General features: G+C 37.0%; 1 protein-coding gene and 1 non-coding gene across 6 annotated transcripts in view; one reads left to right on the top strand and one right to left on the bottom strand.

Moving 5' to 3' along the window:
* Window positions 1-17,865, bottom strand: part of DENND5B (DENN domain containing 5B) — a 137,410-nt gene that overhangs the window by 12,740 nt on the left and 106,805 nt on the right. For all 5 annotated transcript variants that reach the window (XM_039882372.1, XM_039882368.1, XM_039882369.1 and 2 more), the window contains 5 exons: window positions 12,451-12,532; window positions 5,292-5,420; window positions 4,578-4,699; window positions 1,681-1,826; window positions 16-134 (listed from right to left, as the gene is read on the bottom strand). In XM_039882372.1, the coding sequence (XP_039738306.1) occupies window positions 16-134; window positions 1,681-1,826; window positions 4,578-4,699; window positions 5,292-5,420; window positions 12,451-12,532 (598 nt within the window). The remainder of the gene's footprint in view (window positions 1-15; window positions 135-1,680; window positions 1,827-4,577; window positions 4,700-5,291; window positions 5,421-12,450; window positions 12,533-17,865) is intronic.
* LOC120618787 (U6 spliceosomal RNA) lies at window positions 11,033-11,136 on the top strand. Its single transcript, XR_005657292.1, has one exon. It is a non-coding gene; the product is annotated as a U6 spliceosomal RNA (small nuclear RNA).

Here is a 17,865-nt window from a genome sequence, read left to right as displayed (position 1 = left end):
AGGATATTTACTTACCTGTATGTGTGCCCTGTGATTTCATTTCTGACCATGACACAATCCACTAGCCATTTGGCTAATAGTCCTGAGTTATCATGACCAATCTGAACAGTGGTCAGCTTCCCCAAGTTCTGGCACTGTAAGGACAGGACAGGTTATTTGGTACCCAATCCCGACCCACGACCTCTCAGCTTTAGCTGCCGTACTTGCTTCTGCCTAACTTAACTGCAGCGGACCCACTCTGCACAGTGTGCTGTGCACTAGGATAAATATATTCACATCTAACAAGACAGGGGACAAATGGACATTAACTATCTAGTGAGGGGGACTGTACAAGGTGCTAGACTAGAGACGTAAATAACTGCTGGAACGCTGAGGAAGGAAATATTACTTCTAACTAGGGAACCCAGAAATATCACATGATAGTGATTTGTGCCTTAAAGGATGAGAAGAATTTTAAGAAGTGAAAAAAGGGTGTTATTTAGATTCAATTACAGAGAGGTCAGAAAACAGCTACAGGTAAAAAACAAAAAAACAACAAAAAAAAACCCACTGACACGGCTATTTTTCTGTTTCTAATAAAATACTAAGGCAGAACTGACCTCAAATCTCATCTACTAGAAGTCTTCGAAGCTACCGTAAAAAAAAAGGCACAGTTATCCACATCCTTCCTGGCCCTTTGTGGACAAGTATAAAAGAAAGTGATGATAATAAGAAGAGTAAAAATAAATGTCAATTAAATTTTGATAAATGATCGCGAACAACAACTGACTATGTAAGGCTGGGAACATCAGAGCTATGAGTTCTTAAAGGCCTGGCTTTTTTGTATTGCAGTAGGACAGTATCACAGTGATCCAGGTGAGGGAGGATGGCATCTTAAATTAGTTGTGGTGGCAGAGATAGAAGGAAGTAGACAGACTGAGAGACTTTGGAAACAGCAATGATTGCACTGAAAATGCACTCTCTGTTCCATACTTGGTAGTCAAGGAAAAGTCAAGGGTTTTAATCTTTTATGTATAGATAGTTGCGAGCCCATTGGATAGATGGGGCCAAAATGGGCTCTTGGGGGTGTGTTCTGGCTCCGAGTGGAAAATGCTATTTCTAGTCCGCAAAGAACACGAGAACAGGATGTTCGGTTGGTACCACTTTCCTTATGAAATAAGCACAGGTATTGTCTTCCTCCTGCGTGCCAGGATCAACCTGCATGGGGGCTCAAACGTATGGGAATACTTCACCAGGTAAGACCTGAATGCTGACTACAACATTGAAAAGGTATATTACAAATCACTTTATAAATGTCACCATGTGGTCTAAAAGCCATAAGCATGGATGTCAGTTCTCTTGTATAGGTACAGGCAGAAAGCATTTTACGGTAAGAAAGTGAACCACTGTAGCTCAAGAATTTAGTGTAAAGGCATTGAGAATCATGGAACAGGACCCGGCAAAGCCCAAAAGTGCACCGTTACAAGTAGAAAAATAGAGCTTAACAATTAAATAACAAAAATACAGAACAAATGAGCATAAGTATTTAGGACAACTTTAGGTATATGATTGAAAAAATGAACCTGTATGCTTGAGTGTTCCTTTATACTATCTAATAAGGAAAAATGAAAAAGTGAAACTGGAATCCTTGTGTAGAATTACACGACACTTCCTGCTAAGAAAGGTATTAGTGGGACCTACCTCAAAAGTCATTTCGAGGAGGTTTTTGGGGATCTGCATTACTCCTGTGTCTCCTAGCTCTCCTGATACACAGATCCAGGGGTTCGATGTGATGATTGCATTGCTCAGCTTTTTAATGGGGATGATCACTGACCTATATGGAATCACTGAAAGAAAAAATGCTGGAATTAATAAAAATTACAATAAAATTCTCCTGATAACAAAACGAATACGTATTAAGAACTCTGTTGGCTTTCATAGATAATTCCTCTTTATGATCTATCAAGATATACGTAAACAAAAAGATGAGATCACAACCTCTCCCAGTCTAGAAAGATGAGGTCAAGTTTATAAGCCAAAAGTCTTAATACTTGCGGTGGTTTCCCCGGCACATACATCACCATGTATGCATGGCATGCACATCACCATAGTGATACACAACAGCACTACATTTATAAACCATCTAGGCATTAGCACCAGAACACCTAAGGACATGAACACTGACGGTGCTATGTAGTACTTTCATTACTTTAACATTTTTATCAGTTTTGTTCCAAAATCAAGTACAAATGAACATGGTTCCTGGCATGGTTTCATATGAAAAAGGGAGTGGATGACTTCTTGGATAGTATTCCCATGTCACTGATTTTCATGGGCAATGCTTTAAAGCCCTGTACTTTGGAACTTTCCCATCCCAATTTTACAGCGCAATATGCAAAGCTAAAAATACTAAATAATGACACCTGCATTCTGGACATAACGTAAAGTCTATGAACCACAATTTGGAAAGCTATTAAGATGACTCATGGAAGGGCCCCAGGAAAAGAATCAAGACATGGAAAGCGAACTGCTGTGAAACCCTTTCTTCTGAAGGCTCTTCAAAAGCACACCACTAGATGTCACTGTCCCACCACTATCTTTTGCTCAAACGTGGAAACATAAAGTTAGACACTGTAACACTGCCTTCCTTTTCCTTTAAAAAATGGGGCTGGCTTAAACTCATTAGCACATTTTTATCCTTCAGAGCCATACTTCTTCTTCTTTTTTTTTTTTAAGCAGGGTAGAATCAATATTTTTTGTTGGTATTCTTGGGATTTTTGCTCACTCATTCACAGGAGGGCATATTAGAAGCCCTCCTTAAAAGAACTACATCTAGTACGAAAAACATTTACTAGACAAGGTTCTCAGATACAGCCTTACAATATGGGCTCATGGTTCAATGCATTCTTAGATAAGGAAAATGAATAGGAAAATGGTTCATTTCCTTAATTTTATATAGACTTTCTTTATGTTGGGTGAATAACCTTCCTTTCTGTCCTTTTACTTTGGCTGAAGGAAAGGAAAATGTCAGAGGAAAGGCCATATTTTCACGGTTTAGTGAACACCAGAATTAAATGGTTTTTGAAACTGAAAGCGGAGAGGTTAGTGCAAGACTATTTTAGGTGCCACAGGCCTCTCTTATTTGAATCTTTCATTGACAGGATTAGCAAAGCTGCAGAAAAAGGCCTTATGAGGGTCAGCAGTTCTGTGGCTGCAAAGAACCCACAGATGCACAAACAACAGTTATTGCATAAAGTATAAAAAGAGTAATAGTATTTAAACTCAGAATATTTCTTTTATGAAGTATCTCAATTCCTCATACTGAAAGAGTTTCTCAGATGAAGAGAAATCTGCAGATAGAAGGAGGATCTTAGGAGTCTTAACTACCCCTGCTATTTCTTCTCTTTCAAAAGTGTACGAAACATTTTCACCTCTTATACCTGCAGTAACCTAATAAATTAATATTAGTTTGCCAGATATTATAGGTTGGCCCAATTACCATTCCAACTCTATTTTTCCTTATCTGCCTCTACCAGAGATTAGAAAAACTAAAACCTACACAGTTCTGGCCAGTGAAATGTTAGTGATATCTACTGTGGTTTCTTGGAAAATTGTGTTTTTCTAGCAGTTTCTGACGCTTGTTCTTTGGCATTCCTTCCTCTTCCTGCTGGAAGGTGGAGTGAGTATGGCCATCTTGTAACCAGGAGGTGATTAGCACATAGTGAAGATTATCTAGGAGGAGAGGGGCAAAGAGACTGCCCTCATGATGGCACTGTAGACTGCCTACCTCTAGACTTCTTGTTATGTAAGAAAAATAAAACTACTAATTTGTTTAAACCACTGTTTTCCAAATTTCTGACACTTGCAGGTGCATACAACTCTAAACTGATAAAAGTAAAACTCCTCCGAAGTAGGGAAGGGGACCCATGGCAAACGAGAATAGTAATGGTGAGTAGAATAAATGCTATAATTCAGCTTATCTGAAACATCTCCAATTAGCATTCTGCCCTCCACAGACCTACAATGTCCATCGACACCTTCAAGTCTTTCTGAATCATCAAATTTCATTCAGTTATAGTTTATCATTATCATATACTGATTCTTTGAATTTATGTGTTAGATGAAAGAATATTCTGCTAATAAAACATTCCTTTTCACATCCATCCCATTTCCTATTGCAGATTGGGCTTCCTGGGAAGCAGACTCCGAGTCAGAAATTAGCATGCAGAATGTTGCTTCTGGGACCAACATGTGAGGAGGAAAGTGGGGCTGGTTAAAGGAGAAATCGAATTGTGATGCAGTTGCAACGAAGTCCTCAGCTGATGGGATGGCGAGTTCTCGGACAGCCCTCTGACCAGTCACAGGAGGCGGGCTGGCCCTGGCAGGAGGGTAGTTGTCTTTGGTGAGGCACCCCCAACAGGGCTGAGAGCTGAGGGCTGTCTTCCAGCAGCACTCTGAGTAGCTGAGGTGTAACCTTCATTCCAGAAGGGAGATGGGGGAAGGGTACCCCACATATGTCTCACTTTTAAAAATATGAACTCTTATTCCATTAGTCACCTGAGCAACTCTTCACTTAACAGTCTATTCTCCAGACTTACTGATAGTGGTGAACACACTGGTGAAGCAGAAATAGTCCACAGCATTGAGGGAAAGAAGATGGTAAAGAAACTGCTCTCTTTCTTCTTCACACCGTAGAAAAGCATAACGCTTATAAAGCTTTCTAGAAAAGGGTAAGACAAGCACAAATCAATAGTATAGTATAGTTTTTATTATGTCTTCCATTAAAAGTAAACACCTGCACTTAGACAAACCATCGGCAAAAACTTTAATGTGGAAAGAACGGACAATTCACAAAAATGAACATATAGACAGTTAATAATATATTTTTAACTTAGTTATTAAAGAAAAAAAACTATGAGTTCGTTTTGTCTATCAAACTAATAGATTTAAAAGCGATGACTAGTGCTGACAAGGGTGAGGGGCAACAAACAGCTATTCTGATAGATAATGGGACTGAAAATTTCAGGAAAGCAATTTATTGATACTACTTATTTTAAACCAGTCATATCCTTGACTCATTAATTTTTGCAAGAATAGACATCTTGTGATTATGAGGTGATTAGCACATACTGAGGACTGTCTAGGAGGAGAGGGCAAAGAAGAGCCTGTGTCTGTGATGGCACTGCGGACAGCCTACCTCGAGATTTCTCGTTACTTAAGAAAAATAAAGCTATCGTTTGTCAGCTTATGCAATCTGCTTTGTAAGCACACAGGTCATAGAAACAGAAATGCCTCAAGAGGCAAGCTCTTACTTGGTGAGTGGCTGGTTAGAGAGCAACTGCTTGAGATGCTGGGACAAGAGTTTCTTTTCTAGAGATAATCTTATCCATGCCCGAGCTCGTCCGACATCAGTCTTGATCTCACTCATGTTTTGAATATGCCTAAAGAATAGTAGCAACAGCAAGAATGTAAATACTATACTAAGACTAACCTTGAACTGGAAAAGAACTAAGGGTTACAGCACTTTGCACAGAAAAGTTCTTTTATACTTAGAGGAAGCAATAGGTAATGCATAATTTGTATTGATTAAACTTTCAAAGGTTCCACCTGAATCATGAATTTAGTCCCGCATCAAAATTACCATTACAACACAAGCACGCAGGCAACATGCTAAGATAACGCATTTCACACTCATGTATTCTTTCAGGTTTTATTATGTTCTTGTTTCAGCCTCATAGATACCTGTAAACTGGCACTTGGTTATTCCTGACCCCCAGGAAAAGAAAATAAATAGGCTGAATGTTCAAGTTTTTATTCAAAATACTTGTTCTTTAGTTTACCTAAATATCTGCCACAACTTAAATCCACTAGATTATTTTTCAAGTAGCCCAGGACAACACATGGAAAATATAAAATCTTACTTTCTATGGTATTAGAAGACAAGCTGTACTGCATTAATAAATTAAAATGTCTTAAAAATTTCAATGGCTCAGAAAACTGTGTGGCTACAAAAAAAAAAAAAAAATCTGTGTGGTCAAACCCCTAATGAATATTATATATGTGTGAAGTAGTACTTTGTGAAGAAGTCAATGCTATGCCCAGAGGGACTGAGTTTATCCTCCTAAATGATTTCCCTCCCAAGGGGGAAGAAGGACTGGGAGGAGTAACAGTAACAGCAAGCAGTACAGTGAGTCACTGAAGTCTTTGTGATTGTGACCCACCATTCCTTCCTTTGATTTTTTAATGTCTAAAATGACTCATCCTAGCTGTAATAAATATTACAATGAACTCTTTTCTCTGATGATTCTAAGCATTCAGAATAAGGAACAGCCTCCCTATAACACATAAACATATCCTTTCTTTTTTCCTTCCTTTTCCTTTCTCCTTCCCTTCCTCCCCCTCTCTCAAACCCTGGATCTGAGGATTTAGGCCCTTATTCCTCAGTGCTGATTTATGATCAAACACTCTTGATAAACAAGATGTAGAGCATTATATCACATCACACAGATACACTAAAGAGGGGGCATAAAAACAAGTCAGAATGAGGAGATAAAAGAAAATGCTGTTACCATTTTTGTGGGGCTTAGCCAACCTCACCACACCTCTAAGAAATTTTTTTCAGAATTTTTGAGACTTATTTTATTTTTAAAGGGTTAACACCGTTACATGTGGTCATGAGTGGAGGAAGCTGGTGTCAAGCAAGCCCCCATTAGGCCCTGTTCTTATTGGTGGTGGTGGCAGTGGTGGGGCACTTGCACCCCGAGTGTAAGCCCACGAAACAGAGCTGGCTGTTCCTCAACCCCACTGCCATCTCCCAAATGATGACGCAGCTGACTAAAAGCAACAAAGGGGACATGCTAAGGCATTTACCACTTAAAGTTCAATGGTATTTACAGGGTATCCCCGTGAGTACAGTGCCAGGTCAGAGCTCGCCTGATCCAGGAAGACCAAGGTGATTCAAAATGAATTCACTGAAGATAAATCTACATGAGAGCTGATAAGTACTGTATGCTGCATCGCCTTTCCCTACGTAGTCTTTCCACTCTAATACAGTAAAATCTACTAAAATTAGTTTTATGCTGGCCTTTAAACAATTAGTATCTGGAGCCACTGTAGGTAAAGCATAACAAAACAGAAAATAGTCATAAATTGAAAAATTCTATGTTTAAGGAAAATGGGAAGGATTGGAATACATAAAATGAAACTTATTTTATTTAGTTGGCAAATCCTAAAAGTACAGTTTTTTTGTTTTGTTTCTTTTTGTTTGTTTGTTCGTTTTGGGTAGGAGACAAGGGAGTTGGGATGTGAGGCCACCAGACTCTTCTACTCAGGCTCATCTTGTCCGCTGGCATCAGAGAAAGTACTCTGCCTAAAATATTGCCTCCTTAATGTAATTCCTCTGTTCCAGAATCTTCTAAAGCTCACACTATAGCCTGGACTGCTTACTACCCCTCAGCGTCAATGTTTCTTCCTACTGAAAAAATTCCATTCCAAGCAGCTGACTTCTAAGACTTTACAGTCATTACTTGAAGTACTCTCTTCCAGCTTCCCTATTTGATTCTATTCATGTTTCAAATCCCAGCTTTTTCTGGAATGCTTCCTTGACCATGACAGCTTGCAGTGACCTCTCTAATTTATAAAACTCTGTAGTCTAATTTGCAATGCCTACTATTTTTATCATTTTCCCTTGGTATATTTTTCTCAGCTTGACGAAAGCTCCCTGAGGACAAAGAGCCCAACACTTCTCAGGAGCCCTGCATCTTCCTTTGTTCCCTGTAAGGCCTAGCACATATTAGGAGCTCAAAAAACTCTGTTGCTTTGTATACCTAGATGTAATTTTATTCTTTAAAACAATTTATATGTGTTGTGTTGTTAAACTTTAACCCAAATCTATTAAAATTTTCCTGTGTAGTTATCCCTTTGAATGTTTTTAATTGGAGTAATTTATTATCGGTAACTGCAATGGCATTCAGCATAATATTACACAAGTATTACTTCCAAAGTAAATCCTGTTAATTCACAGAAAAGCATACAGGGTGTGGTTTAAATAATATTTATTTTTTAACCCTGATACAAAGCTTTCTAATTTAAAAAAGTTTTTGTGCGCTTTGTCTTAATCTGATCATCACAATAACTAGTAAGACGAAGATCATCACTATTTCACTTTAAAGATGAGAAAATGAGACTCATTGAGACTAAGTGACTCACCCAAAGTTACAGATATACTAAGTATTATTCTAGAGGTACTACCCATTTTCTACCAATCACTCCTTCCTGGCACTCACATTCTTGGAGAAGCTCCCCTTCCACAGAAGCAAGAGATACAACTCCAGGTACCATGACCTTTGGTCCTAAGCTCCTAATCCTTCAGCTAGAATGGACTGGATAAGAGGCATGTTGAGCCAATCAGATTTTCTCTCTGAAACTGGGAATTAGCATACTGGAAAATCAAGTTTTTACTCAATGCTTAAAATAAGAAAGGATGTTAAAGCCAAGCTTGGGCAAGCACGTGCACAATAAAAGCAGGGAAGGAGGGGAGGGAGGAGGAGGGGTGGGGAGGAAGGAGAAACAGGGACAATTTGCTTCTAGTGAGACAGAGAAAGCAACCTGGGTCAAGACTACTCCCAGTCCAGCTATAGTTCTTATTCCTGGATTCTGGAAGATAACCTTATATACCTCCAACAAATCCCACTTTTTGCTGAAGCCAGTCTGATTGGGCTTCTGTTTCCCTAAAATCGAATGATTTCTAAAAATGGCAGCATCTAAAAAAATTTGAATCCACATTTCCTGAATCCAAACCTGGTGCTTATTTCACTGTATCACCAATGAAACCCAATAAGTTTATCAGAGAAATAAAAAAATTAGCCTATTTTAGTATAAGCTCATATTCTATAGTCATCAAAATTCCTCAAAATATTTTTTCCCAGAGGAAACAAAATCAATCATGACTACTTAATTTTAGTATAGAATAAAGCCAGATACTCAGAAGCACATATGTATACATTATTTATTTATAAAGTGACTCACCAATTTACCCTCAAGTAATGTAGTCCCATCTTTATATGCAAATATAATATTTCTAGAATTTACTCAGACAGCCTGTTCATTTGTTTACATATTCAGATTATCTATACTTGGATTATAGAACTCACAATCTCCTAGACTGTATAATGTTCTACGCTGCCTCTCATTAATTATATTTTGTCATTGAGAATAAAAGTCTCAATTGCTAGATGATATGTGCATAGCTACTCTGGAAAGAAACTGGTAATAATGGTAATGCCATGATAATACTCCTCTTTTATATGCAAATAATCTGTACAGTCATTTACTGTGTCCAGCCTTTTTCTTTGAAACAAAAAAAAATCATTCTATAATTGACAGTTTGGCGATACTTAGCAACTATGAAGGTCTTGGGATGTTGTCTGACATACTAAGACAAAGAGGACAGCCTTTAGACATGTCTGCCCTAGACTCATTACAGCTGCTGAGCAATCTAGTGCCAAGACTCTTCAGAACTATAAGAACTCAAAGTCCCTAAACTGCCTATGTCTTTGTCTCAAGAGATAAACTTGGGAAGATATAAGGTACTGACAGAGGCTATGTGTCCAATAGAGAGCATGGACTCAGGGAGATATACAACATAAAAAGACAGCATGAAGCAGAGGAAAGAGCGGGACAGTCATGGGCAGTGTTTCTGCAGGGCTTTCCTGAGATGACATCAGTACCATGAGCATGAGGATCACTAGTTTGGAGCTGGAGGATAAGAAGCCTTCTGATTTTAATCCAGCTTCCAGGCGGAGCCTATCTACATCAGTGAAAGAATATCAAGTCATCTTGTTAGGGAAATGATAAATTGGTTTCACTGGCTTCCTGTCCTTACCTGGTCATAGATGACTAGACAAGAGTGGACAGATGACCCAAATTTAGCCCATTATTTTTCCATTTCTCTTAGGTGTTTGAAATAAGTCTCTTGGTTAATAAGAGTCTATCTTAGAGAATCTGATTACATTTTGGTTTACTAGTGATTTGGTTTCTGAGATTAGAAAGCTGAAGACTCTAGCATGTCTATGAAGACCTATGGTTATGCATGCCTTAAGAAACTGGAAAGTCATACCCATTAGGATGGCTATTGTTTAAAAAAAAAAAACCTGGAAAATAACAAGTGTTGGTGAGGATGTGGAAAAATTGGAACACTTGTGCATTACTTGTAGGAATAGTAAATGGTTGCAGCCACTGTGGAAAATGGTATGATGGTTCCTCAAAAAATTAAACATAGAATTACTATGAGATCAAGCAATTCCACTTCTGGGTACATACCCAAAAGAACTGAAAGCAGAGACTTGAACAGATATGTGTACACTGACACTCATAGTAGCATTATTCACAATAGCCAAAAGGTGGAAACAACCTAAATGTCCATTAATAGATAAATGGAAAAATAAAATGTGGTACATACATACAATGGAATGTTATTCGGCTTTAAAAAGGAAGGAAAATGTGATACATGCTATAACATGGATGAACCTCAACAACTTTATGCTAAGTTAAATAAACCAGATGTAAAGGGCATGATTCCCCTTATATGAGGTACCTAGAATAGTCATATATGGGGACCATGATGTAATCCAGGTAAGAAATTTTAGGAGCTTAGAGAGGTCACAGCTCCTTGATCTAACATTCAATGGAATAGGTGAGCAGCAGTTTTATCAAGAATTGTACTTATCAACTCCTAGTTGATAAGCTATCTAACCCTATATATCTATAATAATAGCCCTTACACATTTACTTTGTACCAGGTCCGGTTAAAAAATATATGATTTATTTTGAAATAATTTATTTACAAAAATATGAATGTAGTACAGAGTGTTGTATACTGAGCTTCTGCTAATATCAGCATCTTATGGAACCAGACTATGTTTTTTATGTTTCTATTAAGAGAGCTCCCTCAGTTATAACTATTCCTCTTATGCTGACCATTGAAAGGGATCATAAGCCACACGAGGACAACTACATTTCATCTACCAAGTAATAATGACATTTAAGATATATACTGCTCGCTTCGGCAGCACATATACTAAAATTGGCACGATACAGAGATTAGCATGGCCCCTGAGCAAGGATGACACGCAAATTCATGAAGTGTTTCATATTTTTAAGAAGAGATGAAATAGTGCCATTTGCAACAACATGGATAGACCTTGAGATAATCATGCTAAGTGAAATAAGCTACATAGAAAAAGTTGAAAACCACATGGTATCATGTATACGCAGGATACAAATCTAAAAGCATCAAACAAACATGACAAATAGAGACTCATGGACAGTGGATTAGTGGTTACCAGAGGGAAAGGGGGGAGCAGGGAGGTAGATGGGGTAAAAGGGGTCAAATATGCGGTGACAGAAAGAAATCTAACTATGGATGGTAAACATACTATGTAATATATATATATATATGACTTATTGTTGAATTGTACACTTGAAACTTATTTGATTTTGTTGATCGATGTCACCCCCTTCCCAAATAAATTAATTAAAAAATGCAAGAGAAAAAAAATAATTAAAAATGAAAAAAAGATAAAAATATATAAATTGATTGAGATAACAAAAACCAACATTACTGAACTCTTACTACAAGCCAAGTACTTCTTGAAACTTTTCGCAGTAATAGACTAAGTCATTTAATTTTCATAACAATCCTATAAGATAGATAACTGTTCTTCTCTCTATTTAAGAGACAGGGAATTAAGGCACAGAAAAGTTACAAATATTGCCTAAGGTCGCACAGCTAGTAAGTGGTGAAGCCAGGATGTGTTACTGCTATACTATGCTGTCACTCATCGACGTTATGCTTTGCAATTGCAAGTATCTGACAAATCAAATAAACATCAATTAATATTAATAAAGCAATAAGCCATAAAATAAAAGTTATGTGTTATATCATTCACATTAAACCCACATATTTTAAGAGTTGACTAAGTATTATACCTAAAATGTTTAAAAGAAAAAAGCCTCTGCCTTACTTATTCAATAAACCTTTTTAGATATCCTGATACCTTCTGATGATTTCTAAAACCAGCGGAACTGCAAGTGATAATCCTCAGATTTGCATTTGCTTCAAATTAAATCTACCTGCTAGCAGTTTTTCTGCCAAGTAAGCTGTCATTATTTGCAGATATTTGGGTCTGTATCTGTAGGCTGCAGGTATTTAAGGAGGTTTTAAAAAACTAAACCAAAGAAACTGTAAAATAACTTAGAGATGCTTTAAAACTCTTCTTAGCCACATTTTCTCTTTTGATTTAACATCAGGAAATATATAATAGTATAAAGGTAAAATAAACAAGATTATAAAAATGTTATCTTGAGAATATCAAGCAAAAAACACACATAGCCAGAATCATTTGAGCAAATTAAGTGAAAACCATAAATATTTCAAAGTTATCACCATATGCTAACACACATAACAAATACCTCATGTCTTGGATAAGGGAGACCCTGAGTGTGGGCAACATAACTCCCGAGTCAGATTTTCTTCTTTCTGGTCCCAGGGCAACTATGTCAAAGAATATCAGCAAAACATTAGCAAAATAACAGTAAGGACAAAAAAAAAACCTACCTGGTTTACATTCTACAATTAATACTTTGAAATTACTTTAATAAAAACAAAATTTGAAGACAACAGAAAAACTCAGATTCTTTTCCCAGAATGTTGCTACTTTATTAATACAGTAAACCAGCTATTTTCTTTCTAGTTAATCTGGGGCTGTGTCTGTAAATTTAAAATGAATCACAAAAGCCCACTTAGCAAATAATGCAATGTGTGCAAATTTTGGCCATAAGGGCCAGTCATTTCCTAAAGTTATTCATTCTAATTGCATGGGATAATTACATTAAAACAATGTCTATAAATTAAGCTACTAAGTATGTGAATCATCTCTTGGCTCATGAATTGCAATCACACAATTTCCCTATATAGCAGGTCTTTGAATAACATTGTTTCATTATAACATCCATGAGATGCCATAGGAACCTAACTCTTGTTTATATCAAGCAGCCTGTGGTAAAACTGGTTTCATCATTTGTCAGTTCTCTTAACGTCACACAACCTGTTGAGGATGTCAAGTGAGGACTTACTCTACCCTATCTCTATCTCACTCTATCTAAGAGTTTGAGCTTTCTATCCTATCTTACTCTAAGAGTTTGAGCTTTCTAGTCTGGTTTAAGTTTCTACTTCAAAATTCAGAATCCAAACTACAGTATGTATATCATGCAAAGTAAGGACCGTAAATGGACATTTAGAAGTATAATGTCCATGAGTCTCTTATGAAGCCTGAATAGCTAACATTTATAAAAGAAGGAAAGATTATTCTCTTACATAGCAATGGGTAAAGAAATCAATTACTGGCTAATGTATTGTAATTGGAGTGTTCAATCTCATTTTGAGATGGCTATGGAGTTTTGTGCTCTTTATTTCTATTTTCCCATCTGTGAGTGAAAATTAAATTGCACTATCACACTGACCAAATATAGCTGATCCCTGAACAACATGAGTTTGAACTGTGAGGGTCCATTTATATGTGGATTTTTTTCAATAAATATATTGGAACATTTTTTAAGATTTCCTTACTACCATGAAGCAATTGCATTGATTACACTAGGCTATCATAAAGCAATCATATTGTTGCTTCTTTGTTATCAATGCATGAATCGTTATACCTGTAAATAAGTATAAATTTCTTTTTCACATTTTTTCATTTTTGATGTCTAGTGTTAGTAATACGTATAACATCTACAGTGTTTTGTATAAGACAGTATTGATGTAGGTACTGACAGATGATTCATCTTGTAAATAAATGATATAAATTTAAGGTATTGATAAATACAATACAGTACTGTAAATGTATTTTCTCTTCCTTATGATTTTATTAATAACATTTTCTTTTCTCTAGTTGACTTTATTATAAGAATATGGTATATAATATATATATCATACAAAATATGTTTTAATCCACTGTTTTTGTTAATGGTAAGGCTTCCGGTCAACAGTAGGCTATCAGTAGTTAAGTTTTTGGGGAGTCAAAATGTATACGTGGATTTCTGACTGCACGGGGTGGAGATGTTGGCACCCCAACCCTGCGTTGTTTAAGGGACAAACTGTACATCAGTACTGTTAGAATTTAGGATGTGATTAAACCTGTATTTTCTCAGTTTTTAGATCCATTCTACTTTGGTGGGCTACATTACAACACTAGAACACAAATATCTAGTTGCAGCTGGCACTGAAGGAAGACAAGACAGGGAACATTTTGGTGTGTATAAGGATCTACACATTTTTGGTGCTTGGTGAAAGAGGATGTGCTGACACTTGGCAGATATAAATGTGTACTGATGGGGCTGCTACGACAAAGGAGATGTGGCCAGGCCAACCTAAAGGAAGTTCTCTTATCTTTTAACACTTCTGCATCTTTCTTATTTACAGCCTATTTTTCACTTTAGATTGACAGCAGTATAGCTTAATAGTTAAGAACATGGCTTTCTTAAACCCGACAGAGAACCTAACAGCTCACTGACTCTGGACAAGTAACTTAACCTCTCTGTGGTCTGCTATCTCATCTGCAAACTGGGAACAATAACAGTACCTACCTTATTCAAATTGATGTAAAACACTTAGACTAGTGCCTGGCACAAAGTAAGTTCTCAATAAACAAAATAAAATTTAGCTTTAATTTTGCCTCTGTGTGAAATCTTTCTTGACTATTCTCTCTGCCCCAGGCACACTATTAGATATTTCCTCTAATAGGACCTATAAAACTGAATGTCTACCATAAACTTACCATAATTTAACATTTCTATTATTCCTATGAAACTATATGCCTCTTGAGGCTCAGCCATATCCTCTTCCTAGATCCTCTGGGCCTAACAGAGGGCTCATACTATGTACTTGCTCAACAAATACTCCCTGAGGAAGATAGGACTATGTAGAGCCAGATGGCAGAAGCTTAAAAGACAAATTAGAAATTTGCAGAGATCCTAGGGAGGTAGGAGAGACTTTGAAAAGAAATGATATGCTCCTGAGTACTTTCCAGTTAGTCAACTAGAGTGATAGTGTGATGGTGTAAAAGAAATAGGGATATGAGCTAGAAGTTATTCCAAAGGCCAGTGTGTGGGATGAACTAAGACAAGTGGAAGTCAGAGAGAACAAAGAGACTAGGCAGTAGCAGAAAACATAGGACTTAACGACCAATATAAAGGGTAAGCAAGACCCAAGAGACAAAAACAGCATTAAGTATGGATATAATATGTTTTACACAGATTACCTTATCTAATTATAACTTTCCTAATCTTAATTTTGCAGATGAAGAAAGTGAGTTTCAAAGAGGTTAAGAAACTGGCTCAATTATATATATTCATTAAAATGGGCAGAGTGTTCTGATGTCATGTCCAGTGGGCTTTCTGTTACATTACGGATGACTTTCTAGCTTCTCAGTTTGATTGCAAGAAAGGTGCTGATGCCATTAAAAAGATGGAGAGAGAAAGCCTGATAGGGACAGAAGAGAGAGGTGCTGAGATAATGAGCTTGTTTTAGGAGATGATGAGTCTGAAGTCCCAATGGACCATCAAAGATGGATGTCTAGAACTAGGGCTGGAGACAGAATAACCTGCTAATGGGACAGTTGGACGGTGACATTAGAGTAGAGAATAGTTGTTATGGTTTGAATTACGTCCTCCAGGAAGATGCTGAAATCCTAACCGCCAGTATGTATGAAACTGACCTTATTTTGAGACAGGGTCATTGGAGGTAATCGAATTAAGATGAGGTCATTAGGATGGACCTAATCTATTGTGACTCGTGTCCTTATAAAGAGGGGACATTTGGACACAGAGACAGATGTGTGCAGGAAAGGAGATGTGAAGACACAAGGAGAATGCCATCTATAGGCCAAGCAATTCTTGAGACTAACAGATGCTAGGAGAAGAGGCACAAGACAGATTCTCCTTCATAAGCCTCAGAAGGAATCACCCCTACTAACGCTCTAATTTTGGACTTCTACTCTTCAGAACTATGAAACAATAAATTTCTGTTGTTCTAGCCACCCAGTTTACAGTACTTTACAGCAGCCTCAGGAAATAAATAAGGTAGTTTATTAGAGACTCTGGAGGGAAATTTATAAACTATTTAAACGTGTACTTCTATTCCTATTTCTTAATCCAATATACTTAAAAGCAATAGGCTACTTACTCTTTCAATAAAACACTTGTGGATTAATACTTAGCCACAAGAATTCCCTTTATATATCTGTCTGATCCAGGGCTACTGCATGGGAAGTGAATTTACAGAGGGCAAAGACTGTATAAATTGTTTTTATAAAACCATCTATTGTTTATAGGCAAGTAAGTTAATTGATAGAAAATTTCTGATGAAGATAAGATGACTGAGTGACTCAAAATTCTTGGGCTAGATTTGGAATAACCACTCAAAAGCGGCATGTCTACCCTTTTCTGCACTCTACCCCACCTCCTGCCAATTGATTTAAAAATTCATTTAAAGTTTAGTGGAACCTTGTCTGAGGATGCAAGTTTTAAAAACAACACCTATGTCTAAGCTGGCCGACATCTTTAAAAATAGAAACGTTCAGGTAATATGTCAAGAACGGTCTTCTTTCTAGGATCAATTTCTTTCTGAGATCCTTTCTCTGAAATAGGACTTCAAACTATTAGGTGCAGTAACTTGGTCAAAATTTCACTAGGTCAAAATTAAGATAGTCTGAAAGACATGGAGGAAACTTAACTGCATATTACTAAGTGCAAGAAGCCAATCTGAAAAGGCTACATACTGTAAGATTCCAATTACATGACATTCTGGGTAAGGCAAAACTATGGAGACAGTAAATAGGTCAGTGGTTGCCAGGGGTTAAGGGAGAGGGAGGGCTGAATAGGCAGAGCACAGAGGATTTTTAGGGTGGTGAAAGTATTCTGAATGGTACTATAATGGGGGCTACATGTCATTATACATTTATCTAAACCCATAGTTCAAGACCAAGAGTGACCCCTAATGTAAACTATGGACTTTGGGTAATCATGTGTCAATGTAGTTTCATCATTTGTAAGAAATGTAGCACTTTGGTGGGGGATGCTGATAATGGGGAGGCTATTCACATGGGGTGCAGGGAGTATATGGGAAACCTCTGTATCGTCTGCTCAATATTGCTGTGAACTGAGAACTGCTCTAAAATATAAAGTCTATTTAAAAAAATTAAGATAGTCTACCCTGCTATGGTTCTTTCACTAAGACAGACCTTTTCCATTTTTCTGCAACCCTTAACATGTCTCTGACTCCTGCTTAGTGTTGCTTTAAAGAACAGTAAGGATCTAGCCTCATCCTGGCTGTATTAAAAAGAGCAGTGTTCAAGCCCACTATAACTCTCTAAGGACTTACAGAATCTTTCCTTAATATAAAAATGCAGACTGTTTACTGACATTAATTAGGAAGCTTAACAGTTGGCAAACAAAAAGCATTTTTTGAAAAACCAAACCAAACCAAACAAACCACCCAGATTTAAAAGCAGAAAAATCAATGAACTGCTAATTTCTGTATAATTAGAACAAGTTTCTCAATAACGAAACAATTTATATTTAAACTGATGTTTTCACATATATTTCCCATTGTCATATTTTTAAATCATAACCTCATGGGCTGAATCATCAAAAGTGTTAGAGCAATATTTATAAAATCCATCCCTCCAAACGGACAATAATTTCATTTCCAAAGCTACATGGCTTACCTTAACCTTACTTAGCTTGTGTTCATTCTTATTTCATTAGCCCTTCATCAACACTTGACGATGCTGCACAGTGAATCAATGAGTCGTTGACACATTTGGTATT

Source organism: Pteropus medius, unplaced genomic scaffold (genome assembly GCF_902729225.1).
Source record: "Pteropus medius unplaced genomic scaffold, Ma_sr-lr_union100, whole genome shotgun sequence".
Taxonomy (NCBI): domain Eukaryota; kingdom Metazoa; phylum Chordata; class Mammalia; order Chiroptera; family Pteropodidae; genus Pteropus; species Pteropus medius.
Note: the sequence above shows the minus strand (reverse complement) of the source record. Positions and strands in the feature narration are given on the sequence as shown.